Source organism: Manis javanica, chromosome 6, assembly GCF_040802235.1.
Source record: "Manis javanica isolate MJ-LG chromosome 6, MJ_LKY, whole genome shotgun sequence".
In the NCBI taxonomy this organism is placed as follows: Eukaryota; Metazoa; Chordata; class Mammalia; order Pholidota; family Manidae; genus Manis; species Manis javanica.
The window spans coordinates 135,428,782-135,443,082 of record NC_133161.1 but is presented as its reverse complement, the minus strand read 5'-3'; the positions used below and the strand labels follow the sequence as shown (position 1 = coordinate 135,443,082).

General features: G+C 36.5%; 1 protein-coding gene across 8 annotated transcripts in view; it reads right to left on the bottom strand.

Annotated features, from left to right (window-relative positions):
- Positions 1 to 10,814: 10,814 nt before the first annotated feature.
- The window catches only part of ZBTB44 (zinc finger and BTB domain containing 44), a 67,331-nt gene continuing 63,844 nt past the window's right edge, over positions 10,815 to 14,301 (bottom strand). For 7 of the 8 annotated variants that reach the window (XM_037000826.2, XM_037000820.2, XM_037000819.2 and 4 more), the window contains one exon: positions 10,815 to 12,603. In XM_037000826.2, the coding sequence (XP_036856721.2) occupies positions 12,321 to 12,603 (283 nt within the window). In that variant the 3' untranslated portion in view covers positions 10,815 to 12,320. The remainder of the gene's footprint in view (positions 12,604 to 14,301) is intronic. The other variant, XM_037000827.2, reaches the window with a different exon arrangement.

Here is a 14,301-nt window from a genome sequence, read left to right as displayed (position 1 = left end):
GGGTTGGAGGCTCAGGGCCTCAGCCTCACAAGGTGGTCTAGTAGCAGTCCAGGGAATGGGTGCTAGGGCGGCACTCCAATGCATGGGGAGGATTGAAGCTACAGGTGTACCCTCCAACTGAAATAGAAGACCTGCTTTCTCCAGTTTTTATGGAGAGAAGTTATATACACACACACGCACATCTGGGACCACATGGAACCACCTGCCATGTCTGATGGCAGACTTGAATTCTCATAGCTGTCACACATTTGCATGTGGGGGGCCTGGGATGCTGTGGAACCCCAGTTCTGGATAGGAACTCCACAAGTGTACCCACACATAAGGGGGACACTGGATGAATCAGTGCAGTTTCATACATATGCATGTTTCCCTGTTAAAATCTATCCTTTTCATAGACTTCCTTGCTGCATCTATTGAAAAGCCATTTAATAACATGTTCCAGGGCAGTTATGCCTATCTCCTCCCTGGTCAGGAGGTTCTCGGGGAAGAGAAACTGTCCTACCAAAGCCACTCCATGTTTACTTACTGGATGGATGTAGCTCACCTGCGATGGAGTGTCCTGCATATGCAGTACACCTCTAGTCAGTCCCCTGCAAGACAGGATGTGTCCAGATATTTGACACTAGCAGAGGTCTTTTAAATGGCATCTCAGGTTCATATAGAAGCCAAAGATTTGGATGAACTCAGCTACACAAAATAATGAAGACATTCAACTACTGCCAGTGCCTGGCCTTTAAGCTCAGCTTCTAACTCAGAGCAACCTGCTCCTGGGCTTATGTTGGGGGAAATAGGCTTCCTCTGTTTGGGCAGGAAAAGACATATATTATGCCTGGAAACAAACCTCCTTCATGCTATCTGGTTCACTTTTTAATCTCCCTGGCTGAACAAGCCAAGATCCTGTCCTTGCAGAGCCTGCCTGCAGCATTCTTGCCTTACCTCCCTGGGGCCTTTACTTATGTCGTTCTCTCTCTCCCCATCCTGCAGTCGCTCACCTGCCCACTAACACACTGTATTTATTGGGTTTACTGTTGGTCACACCCCTTTCCTGAACTGTACCGCCGAGGGCATCAACTCCACGAGGGTGCGACTTCTGTTGTTCTGTCCGATGCTGTGTTTGCAGTGCCAAGGACAGTGTCTGGTGTAGCAGACACTCAGTGTTTACTGAAGCATGGGGGAGGGCGAATTGTGAGAAGCAGTGACATAAGCATTAAGAAATGTCTTTGGATCTTTTCAACCCCACCAACCTGCTTTAGTGGGAGCTGAGTTCTGCCAGAAAGGTCTGCCCAGCTAAATAACTGCATGACTATTCCTAGAGAAAACAGCCTCCCCAATCTAAATCTGTGCTCCCCTCTGGAACCTGGCTCAGAACTTTGCCTAATTTTTACTCTATTTCTTTTAGGACACAGAGTTCCCCTCAAAAACTAAGGGAGGTTGCCTAAGAATTTCATGAGGTCAAATAAGTAGAAGTGACAGGCCTTGGAATAGAGCAGACATTGTCCACTGTTCAGAGATGAGACTGAGCCTTAAGCTCACAGGTCCACCTCTAATCAAACCCTGCGCCCATCTCCACACATCCTCTTCTACCAGCCCCACTCTGTTACCACCTTCTGGGCTCTTGCATGAACTACTAATTTCTAAGCAATCTCAAAGTTGAGTCTGTATTCTTTTTCTCTAATCTGCTTTATGCTTGCAGTAAATCTTCCTAGAGTTGTTCTTCCACCTGAAAACATGCAATGGTTCTTGATTTCCTACCAAATTCAGTTTATCTTCTTAAAGCGTTCGCTGATCTGGTTCCATTCTATTTTATAACATTTTCTTCCACTCTCCCCTTTCAATGATCCTGTAGTGCTCTGCAAACTAAAATGCTCTCATTCCCAGGGCACCCTACCTCTTAGGCTCAATGCCGTATCCTGGAGCGGCTTCCCTCTCTCATTCCGGCCAGTACAAATCCTGTACTTCTCAAGGAACTTCCAGCTCAAATGTGTTCTCCACATTGTCTTCCCGGATCCCTCCAGCCAGGTCTCTTCCACCTTCAAATTTCCAAAGCACACTTTGGGCGTTTCTATGATGGCAAACAGTTACTTCTGTATTAGTTTTATTTCTGTAATTCTCCTTTACTTCAGAAATTATAGGCTCCTAAGGTTAGAGACTCTCCAGTTTATTGAGCAGTCTGATAAATTGGGTTTATGACCATTTATTCATATTATTGTTGGTCATACCCACTTCCCCAACTGTTCCCGCAGACAGCATTAACTACCTAAGGGTGAGACTTCTGTTGTTCTGTACTATGCTGTCAGGTACTATAGGGGACACACGCCAGTAATGACAAACGAGACTTTTAAAGTTGTTACTATACTCTAGGCATGGTTCCAAGCACTTACCATATAACTCATTTCTCACAAGTAAGCTATAGGTAGATTTACAGAACAGTGTGATTCAGTAGTAGTTCGGTGGAGCTAAACAAAATCTGCTGTGGGAACAGGAGGGACCCTTAACCCAGCTGGAGCTGCTGGAGGTGGAAGTGGGGGCTGGGGTCTGAGGGCAGGTGGCGCTTGCTCTGTCTGGGAAGTCCACCAGTAATCAGCCAGAAAGAGCTAATCTGAGAGGGAGGTGGATTTTATATAGGGCAGTGGCCTGATTTAGAAAGCTGACTCTAACAGCAACATGAGGGAGGGATTGCAGGGGCCCCACTGAGAGAGCAAAGGGCAGTCAGGAGCCCGTTTATGTTATAGGCTAGAAACAACAAAGGCCTGAATTAACCAAAGAGCAGGAGGGATGGAGAAAATGACAGAAAATGTTATCAACAGAGATGGGAAAAGTAACTAGTATCAACTAGGTAAGAGCACATCAAGTGCACACCTTTAGAACAAGGTCATATGCAATTCTTTTCACACTGTAAGAAAAGGTTTACCTCTGGCTTTCTTTGAAAGAACTAGGTCCTGGCATAAAATATGCCCACCTGCATAACTTAATTCACATTTCCCATCAGCATTATCCTCCTTAAAGGGTCTCCCAAAATGCTAGTACCCAGAAAGAACCATAATGCTAGTACTGGCAGGACAAAAGCTCCTGGCTTATCTTCCAATCACTGCGTCTGGGAGAGGAGGCACAACCCTGACAGTCTCTAGCAGCTCAAGGCCACTCAGGTCCCAGCCCTGTTGGTGGCCTCATTTCGGAAGCCATTCTGTGATGTGCAGGAAGGGCACTAACTATGTGGAAAACAGATTGGTTATTATTTTCTCTGCTTATTTCACTGGGTTTTTGAAGACCAAATCACTAAAAGTGCTAGCATTTTGTGAACTGTAGAACATACTGAAAAGGAAGTTTTACTAATTTCGTAGGTGGACTCATTTGCATCCACTCAAGAATTCTGGTCCACAGGTCCCACCACGTCTTGTTGGTGACTGGACTGCCAAAGAGGGCAAATCTGCGCAGCCCCTAATTTAAAATGGACTGTGGTAATTTTACTTGGTTGTGATCTTTTCTCATGTTCTAAAGCAACCTTCCCAACAGACGGTTTCTGGCAAGAATCATCAGAAGTAACTCATTTGAGGCTGGCCTTTACTCTGTGTTTGGGTCTGTGTGTGTTAAGCCCAACTCTTCAGGATCCCTGGTCAATGAGACTCACTCATTCCCTAAATGACCTCCAGCCAAAGGCAGCAGAAATATTAGCTGTGGAAAAATTAGGCAGGGATAGAATGAAGGGTGTGGATTTACTAGTGAGATTTGAGCCAAATCATTAGTGACAGAATGAAAATACACAACAGTTCTGGTTCTAACACCAACTCAGTCCATAGCCTCTGCAATGCCTTGTTTGCTTATCTATGAAATGGATAGGTACAGAAATTTCAAATATTTTTTGGTAGGAAAAGTCAAGTAAACCAATCAGAGTTCAAGAAAATAACAACAGAACAGCTTTCCCTTTGTCCTAGAGGCTATTCAAACCCTAGCTCTAAGCCAGCCGGTTGATGAGTAATTTCTTTTGGACTGAATATGCTCTATCTTAGTTTATCCATCTGTATAATAGTTCACTCATATAAATATGAATTAAAATTTGGGACTTGATGTTTATGAGCAAGGTTCCCCCACTTAAAATGCTTGACATGTTTCTAGATTTTTGTCAACTTCCTCACTTCAGCACTTGGAACAAACATTCCTGTCGAAAGAGAATGCCCAAACTACTGATTTCAACTCTATGAGTTGAGGACATACACATCTTTATTACCTTTAGTATCATCCTGGAAGAATTAACTTTTTCCTGGTATGTAACTCCCATGTAAATAAAACTGTAGGACATAATTATTTTAAATTTTACATTCTGCAGTTATATATATCATCTGTGGCTGAGGCTACCAAGGACCCAACAGAGATTGCTGACCTTGAGTGGTTTGGTGAGCCACTGTTAAAAATCACTGAAAGAAAGAGAATGCTTCTTAAAATTTACCCTTCTTCCTCTCTGAACTTAGTTCTAAAGTGATCTTGGTAGCTTTGGGTCAATGAAATAATTATGTTTGCCTGTTACTCTTATTTTGTAGAACAGTTATTATTAAAATCCAAATCAAGATGAAGCTAAAATTAAGAAGCCCTTCCTTCCTTTAAGCTCTGCTAGGCTCATTACCTGCCCAATGTGCTGTGTTTCACTGGTTTCTACTCTCTGGTTTTAAGATATTATGGAAATGTCACCAACAGGTCTCTAATCAGTAAAATATAACTTCAGAAAGATTCAGAGCAACTTGTAAAGATGTGACCCACCACTCAGGACATGGCTTCGCACATGATTCCACACCTGGCTCCACAGCTCTAGGGTTTGATGACTTTAACTAGCCTCCTTTGCGTCCCTGCCCACCGCAGGGATGGTGTTTGTGGAGACTCAGGACTTCAGCTCTTTTCTCACTTCCCCAGGAAGCTGACGTGTGCTGTCTGAAGTAACATTCCAGTCTGTACACACTCAGCGTATGTTTACTAAGGTAGTGCATTATTCTGATGACTTTTCTTATCCACCTGTCTTCGGCCCACACCACCAATTCTTCCTTCCAGCCAAAAATAAAAAACAGCAGGAAGTTTTACTCCTTAAAGCATTAATAAGATATTTTAATGAAGAAAAGCAAACCTCAGTCTTATGTTTCTATTCAAAGACACTCAAAACTAGTTTTTTTCCCTGCCCAGCCCTTCTAACTGAAACTTTGTGACCCCTGTAATAAAGGCCAGTTTAAATATATATATTTTTAAGTTTAAATCTTTTTTAAAAAGATTAAAACAACCAGGCTAGCAAAAAGGTACTCAATACATACTTTCCTTATATCAAACAAGCTAATATTTCAGTACAATATAACTATACAGAATATATACAATGCACATATGTTCACAAAGCAAATACTATAGGCTCAGAACAGATCTGAAAAACATTATATTCACATTGATTACAGTAACTCTAAAAATGATTGTAACATCGAAACGGCACTTAGTTTACAAAAAAGTCACAAAAATATATATATATACACATATATGTATTCACCAAGAACTATGGTTCCTGTAAAATACTAATAGCCAGATACTAGTATATAAAATGTGAAGTTCTGACATATACATTTTTAGGAAATAAAATAAAATCCAAAACCATTTTTGTTATTGTTGAAAGTCAAACATGCCAAGTAACTTAGCTATGGCCACTGTCACCAAGTAAAGCCTTACTCGAATGAGATGACAACTGGATACAAAGCTGGTGAACTGGGGACTGGCACAGTTCAGAGAGTTGTACTGGTTCTAGGAGAGGGGAAAAGATATAAAAACACCCACCTACATAATTTAATTCACATTTCTTCCCCAGCACTACCCTCCTCCAAGAGTTTCACAAAATACCAGAGCCCAAAAGAATCATAATGCTGTAACTAGCAAGGTAAAAAAGTTCCCCCCAAACTTCCTTGATGCTGGATTATAGGCAAGTATTAAAGCATGCGTCAGCCAAACAAAACAGTCACCCATCCGGAAGACTGTGGTACAGTTTCCTCCTAGGCTGGTTGTGCTAAAAAGTACTCCAGTTTTTAAATGGAGCCAAATTTATATGTTAGCTCTGGAAAAGACTGAGCTACTATAGCAGCAAATATGAAATTACACAAACATAAACAATTTCATTTAAAAATGCATTTGTTACATCAAAACATTTTTTTCCCTTCACATCTGTCTCCTTTAACCAGACATCAATTTTCTATCACTGAAGTACAGTCTATTATCTCAATCTGACTTTCTCATTATGCTGCTGTGGAAAAATCAAGTCCTAATCCTGGAAAATTTAAATTTACTTTTATAAATGGGAATACAGGAATTCTAAAGTAAAAAAAAAAAGTCTGTTCTAAAAGTATTTCACAAATACATATATATATCTAAATATGAAAATAGGCTACCTACGATTTTTATAAAATGGCTTTTGAAAAGATAGTAGTGGCACAAAGAAGCCATGTACTATCTTCCAGTTGGACATAAGGTGCCACAAGGGTGCCCTACAAAGAGGCAGGCAATTTATCTGATGCAACTGGAGGCACCAGTAACAACAGAAAAATCAAATATATTACTGGGTCTTGGATCAATACCAAATTTTACTCTGCTGTGGACTGTTCTTTCTTCAAAAACACCTTGAAAATAAAAGCATTAGAAGCCATCACTTTGTATAAGGAAGAAAATGTACAAAGCCTATGATCTTACTCCTTCCAAATACCTGACAGCATTCATTTCAGGCACCTGAAGCATAAAAAGCAGTGCAACTTCCAATAATTTAATGGACTACTCTCAGTATGAGAGACTTACATAGCATCTGTCAACTTAAAATTAAATAGAAAACTGAAATAAAAGAAAGCTCTTAGAGAAAACACACTTAATAACCTAATCACAGAAAAGGTTCTCTTTAGAAAACAGGTGTTTCTGGGAACTGCTCGAAAGGCTTCCCATCTTTAGATGAACGCAGCTCCCACTGACACCAAGGAAAACAATGTGTGTTAGGAAGAGGTGACTGGCTACTTTTAATGCAGGGAAGATTTCATTTACAGGATGATTTTTTAACTTGGTTAATTGAATAGTGAAATCTGTATGTGATTAGACTAGCATTTAGGAAATCAAGGGCAGTTTAATAAAAATCATGACACTAGCCCCTCAAACCATCAAGTAGCAATTTTAACAATAAATTATCACAATTTAGCCCAGGGCTTTAAGTTTAATCTGCAAAATTAGTTAATTTGAAAGAGAAAGGTAATAATTTTTATAAACCAGGCATTCAAACTGAAAAATTTTTAAGTGTTTATAAAAACCTAAGGTTTTTTCATACACCAGGCAAAGAAAGACAAGTATCAAATGATTTTCCTCATTTGTGGAGTATAACAAGGAAGTAAAACTCAAGGAACAAAACAGCAGCAGACTCACAGATTCCAAGAGGGACTAGCAGTTACCAAAGTGGAGGGGTGTGGGAGGGCAGGTGGGGAGGGAGGGAGAAGGGGATTGAGGGGTATTATTATTATAATGTACACATGGTGTGGGGGATCACGGGGAAGGCAAAATGTAGCACAAAGAAGACAAGAAGTGTCTCTGTGCCATCTTAACTACACTGATGTGACTGCAACGGGGTATGCGGAGGGCTTGATAATATGGGTGAATGTGGTGGCCACATTGTTTTTCATGTGAAACCTTCGTAAGAGCGTATAATAATACCTTAATAAAAAATTGTAAAAAAAAAAGTTTTTTTCGATCAATGGTCTGAATTCTTAAAATCTTTGTGAACTATTATGTACACAAGAACCTTGGTATCAGTTGGAACTGGCCTGGGTCTGATACAGAGGGAGCTCACTTAACACACGCTTTAAGGCAGTCTCACTGTTCAGACACTGCACAACTGAGATTCCAATAGCATCACCTGACGTCTCTACAGAGACTACTTGTAAAGACAAGCAACTATTTTCTTCTATCATAAAAATATAATCACTACAATGTAGTGGAAATATCTAACTGTATTAGTTTAGTATTATGGGAAAAAATGTATAATTATGATGTCACACTAAGAATCTTCATCCTATAATTTGACATTGGCTGAACTCCCCATTAATAAATCTCAACATATTCATAATCTAAAAATGGTATATCCACAGAGTGTCTGTTCCTTAGTTGTCTTGCTGAGGACTTCCCAAATAAAAATAATACCCTATGTCACCATATTCTATCAAGAAAAAAATGAAACAAAGATAAAAATAGGGATAAACAAAATAAGGAATAAATTTAAATTTTGAACATTTTAGCTAAAAGCCTGTAGAAGTATGCTTAGCTACAACTATTCCTCATAGACATGTTTACCATTATAGCCTCCCCTGCAATTTTGTTAATTTCAGAAAAGAAAATCTAGTTTCTATACATTCTTCTCTCAGTTACTTTAAAAATCTAAATATATTATAAATAAAGCATCTTACGTCAATAACTTATGGTGAAAACCACATTACTTTTGAGCAACTTCTAAATGCAGATTTTACTAGTTTTTTCCCCCTCAATTAATATTAGTATCTAGAAAACTATTTTCCCTCACTTGGATATACACTTTAGACTTACAATTTCACAATTCGTAAATGAGTGAAAACAGGGCAAGTGCCACATTAAAGTTTTTAATTCTCTTCATTGCCAATTCCTCAAATCTCAAACTTCTCTCAGTTAAAATATCACAATTTTAGGACTGTTATTCATCGAGCAATAAGAATTCTAAGTGGTATACTCATACATAACTGTCATTACATTATACAATAATGCATTTTTCAGGGACTACAAAGCTAACGGAGACTAAAACATGATCTGTGACTCTTCAAAATAAAAAGCTACTAACCTAGATAATCTCTCTACTTTTGATTAAGGCAAGAGAATAAAATAATGAGATAAATGACTGAAACAGTTCAACACAGCTTCCAAAGTCTCCCAGGGTACCATTTATACACTGGGAGAATCTGGTTCAGTAGTTAGACGGTAACAGAGTTACCAGAAGGAAGTACATTAATTAGATGTGCTGACTAGTCCCTTATAATTTGGTAAAATATTTTAACAAAATGGAAGTTTTTAATTTGTTCTTTAAAACTTAAGGGCATGTGTTGTAACATGAAAGCAAATTACTGTAAGCCAGAATGGTTACTGAAATGTTAAAATGTAATACTGATGAAGTTGCTCACATTTTAATATACTTTACCTTAATGAAATTGAAACTTTAAAAACTGGCACTGTAAACCCGTTTAACAAAGTGAAATAAAAATTTAGATTACTTGAAATTCAAATTAAGAAAAATCTATTTAAATATATTTGTAGGTGATAACCTCCACATGCATCTGTTTACAGAAAACTTAAAGGTAAAAAAAGTAAAACCCAACCGTATCCCTTTGCTGTTGAATTAGAACAGCCGTGGACACACTCAATGCTCTCACAGCCTTAGAGCAGAAGGCATGACTGCAGGAGCTGTGACCCCAGTTTCAGGAGAACATCTCTGCTCATTTCCAAACTACATCACACCCATTTGGTAGCTAGACAACTGAAAATAAATACTTTATTATATAAAACACTCGATTTATGCTGCATCCTAAAATTTAAGCCCTTTAAATATCACAAAGTTACCTTCTTGGGTATTAAGAAAGACAGCTATGCTTAATTATTTTAAATGGGAACTTTTTTATATTTAGTTATATTGGTAATTTCTAATGGATGGGATAATGTAACTGGCTTTTATTTCTTTGCAGTGTTTTCCATATATTCTGATGAAAATTACACATTCAGGCATCCCTCTCAAGTAAATTTTTGATAAACCTAATAACACTACATATAATTATCCCTTGCAGCTTAGTTTCCTAAAACAGATCCATATACTAAATATCTTTAAATTGTGCATCAAGAGCCTCAATGGAAGAGAAAAAAGGCAGCGTTTATGTCATATACTAGTTGTCTGTACTAGTAAGACTTGGGGAATAGAGACAACTAACAACCAAGAATGCATTTTCACAGTACATTCAAATTTTTCATAAAACTTGCAAATCTATGCACTTTGTAATAACAAATGAAAATAAAGTTTCCACTTGGAAAAGAGTAGCCAGTGGTAGTAATCCTACCTTCTGAGTACACAGAATACCTTGGAGCTGCCAACACTGTGTAGGGCTCCCTTAATGTAGAGTTCTCAGGAAAGGGGATGTGTTAAAACACTTTCAACCAATAAAATCCCAAACAATTCTTTTACACTTCTTTAACCATATTTCTTCTTTTCTTCCTCCCCTCCCCCCTTATTTACTTAAAAAAATGCAACTCTTAAAACTGAGGGCAACAATGATTCCTGATCATAATCATAATTTTGCAAATTCTTTGTGTTGCCCATATAAAATTTTAAATTAACTTTGAGATTTATCTATTAGTAGGCATAATAGTTTTCAGAGAATATATCTACAACATTAAAAGTAAAAATTCCTGACCTTTCCAGGTGGACACTCATACTGTTACTAATCAGCATTACAGTCTGTTGCAGAAAGTAACTCAACCCTGTTAATAAAGAAGTATAAATGGTGGAAACCCATCATACAGCCTGTATATGCTGACTTTCCTGAATGTAACACACCTATGTTTGGGAGCAGTGAGGAAAAGCAAGTTCTGGAGTGAGATAAGGAGCTGGAAACAAAGACAGCAGAATTTGGGAAGAGAAAGAACCTTAGCTTAAAAAAATCTTCAGTGAGATTACTTTCTCTTCTTTTATGTTTGGGTGGGGAGGTGAGAGGGAATCAATTACTAAATTAGCCCACTTAAAAAAAAAAAAGAAACAAATCACATAACTTAAAAATATATTTTATTATTAAGACCTAGCACCCCAAATTCATATGTTTTGAATTAGAAATTAAATTTCATTTATTTTTTCTAATCTAATCAGGTGATTTCATAATTTTTTAAGACTTTTTGAGTATGTTTGTGTATATATACATGTATATATAAAGTTACTCAAAAGTTCACTGTTATGGACTCATGAATATTTAGGATCATCAGTGATGCATTAATGGCACTAAATGAAAATTACACTAATGTGTAGAGGATTACATAAATTTTTACTATAAACCAGGAAGTTTTCTTCTTTTTTAGCAGCAAAAGAGGTGATATTAAAGTTTTTAGTTTTTCTTTAGTCTTGACAATTCTTTTTTTCCCATTTATGAAACATAGATCACATAGATCATTTTATAGCCTTTCCTTATCTTTTACATTGTGTAAAAACTGTACTAACTGCTTTTAATAAACTTACCAATATCTAAAAACATTTTGGAACAAAAACAGTGTATCACTCTCATATGAGATTTTGTAAACAACCTTAGTTAAGAATGTAGCCTTACCAGATAATTTACTTTGTCCAAAACAGCACAATAAAAAACATCCTCAACAATACATAAACCTATATATAAAACATAGAATATTCCAATATTTTTCCTTTATATGGTATCATGCCAATATGTGCAAGGGAAAGTACTGTTGATGGAGCAAGAGGAAAACTGATTTAGGCAATGACCTAATTAACTTGGAATTAATTTTCAAAGACTAGGTAAACAACAATTTTAGTGAGAAAACCAGAATTAGAAGTTCCCAGGAAGCAGGGATTTACATATTTCATTCTTCATTCCTGTCATTTCATGCACAGCTTGACTATTCTCAATCTGGGTCTTTGCCTTCTTTCACAGAATAGAGAAAGTTTATTTGGAGGAGTGATACTACAAAGGTATTGGGAATGCCTACCACAATTCCAAATTTTCACCATGAAAAATCGTAACAGAAGTGACAAAGCTTAAAAAAAAGCATGTTGGATTTCAGAAGTATTTACCCTAATAGTTTTTAAGAAAGCTTACCATAAATACTTCCAAAAACAACAGGCTTTATACAAAATACTGTATAATGTCCTGTGTATAGGAGTAAACATCCACTCAGGCCATCTGTCAAATTCTGTTTAGTGACTTGTTTCTGGTGTACCTTTTTTAATAATCATATGAATTCTTCTTTACCTAATGATCTGTTGTTAGCCTACTTCTAACAATGGAGGAATAAACTGATACATGTTTTAAGTCAAATGGTTCTCTTTGAGTCTCACAGTTCCTATTATGTTTTAAAATCATGTTACTATGCACTTACAAATGCAATCTCTCAGTCACGAAAAATAAATCATCAGTTGCAGAGCTTACAAAGTAAAAAGAGAAATTCTCTCCCAAACCCTTTTTCTTTAAAAAATTAAATTAAATTTAAATGTACAAGACCAAGCACAGGCACTTTCCAAAAACCAAAAATGAAGCCAAACAATGAAATCACTCAATGGTTATAGAAGACAACTCTGGCTTTGGGGGGTCATCCCTGGTTGCCTCAGAACAAGCACTGGTCTTTGGCTGCTCTGGCACTTCTTCCTCTTTTTCTGCCAGCCCACCAAGAGACCCCAAGGGAAAAGTGCTTTCACAATTCTGGGTCGAGGAGACCTGTGAAATTACAGGCATTTGAACAGAGGAGTTGCTTTCAAAACTGTGTTCTCCAAGATCATACTGAACAAGGGTCTCTTCTTGCTCCTGGTTTAAGTAGTCCGGTACTAGGAAATCACTAGATAAGAGGCAAATAATGAAATAGGGAGTTAATTTTCAAACCAGTAATAAATAAGACACAATAAAAAGATCTGACTTGTAAAACAAGATTGGGATTTTTCATTTCTCTAGTTCTTGAATGAAGATTGTAACTCAGGATTTTCAACTTCTAAACTTTCCTAAACATGAACCAAAGCCATCCATAAGAACCAAAGTATATCAACTTTCCATATCACCAGTAGATAAGATTATCTCCTTCAGTATTACTCTGGATACCTAAGCAGCCCTTCTTGTTCTATGTAGAAGAGTTTCTGTATACAGAACAAATGCAATTAGCAAACTCACTTAGGCAAAGATTATTTGGATAATTTATATTTAACCTTTCTTGGATTATACATGAATTAAGATATGTATAAACCTAGCTTTTACTACTATTTCCTGGTTATGTTAGTTAGGAAATTAATCCTTATTCATAAATGACCTTATATGTAATCTACTATACAGAGAAATGTAAAAAGAAACAAATTTATGTGTATTCCACTATGAGATTTGGTATATGAAAACAGTAATAAATTATCTTTGAATTGGGATTTGGAAATGAATGCCATGAGATTAGCTACATGTTAGTCCTCAGAAAGTAATTTATTGATATTGAAAATACTATTTCTATTGATATAGTAATTAAATAAGTATTTAATTACTGAATGTGGACAATAAAATATAACAAAATTTTAACTGCAGTGGGTAGCATCCCTGAGTGATGGGATCAGAAAAGATTTTTAATTTTATTATATTTTATACTTTTCTGTATTTATTAAATTATCTACTGTAGGCATTCTTTATAGTTAAAACAATAAACATTATGAAATAACTCTTAGATGCTTTAAATCTTTACTGATGAGCTTTAAAAAGTTAATTATACTAGGAATGCCAATAACTAATACACTTAAAAGGGCTATTTAATAATTTGTCCATTATTAATAAAAAAATTAAAATCTGATCATCTTCAAAGCAATTTAAAATGTCCTATGTTAAAAGTTTTCACTTGTTAGACAAGAGGAGTGGAGGACAGAGGGCTCCGTACAGGGAAGATACAGACAGCAGGAGTGGTTAACTGAGACACTATTTGAGTCCTGAGCAAACAATGTTTGATATGTATAATGTAGGCTTAGTGATAGGATACTGAGATGCTCAGAGTTAGAAATGATTAATTAGATTAAACAAAATGAATGACTGGGTCAAAAGGAAAAAATCTATGCAGGAGTAATTTGGAATTTACTGACAAACAATATTTTAAAAATAAAGGTGGTTTAAAATTTAAAAGTTCAGAGATATTTCATTTTATAAGAAACTAAGGATGCCTACAGATATACAAGTCTGATAAAGTATTTTCAAAAGACAACAGAATTTTATATCTAGAGGAGACCTGGAGACCTGAGAAATCATCTTTAAAGGTTACATTTTATTTTTCTCTTAAGTTTTAAGCTTCATGTGTAAAGTGACATGTTTGGTCATAACAGCAGTTAGTGTTATGAATTAGAACTGATTTCCTTGGATACCCTTTCAATCAGAAAGGTAATTCAATATAAATTATTAATATTAAAGTATGGAGCTCTAAACTGAAAGAAAAAAGGAAAACTCCATTTGATCTAAATAATCATATCCATTATAGTTGCTGTTGATTTCTCTTACTGGTAAATAAATGTATATTCCTTTA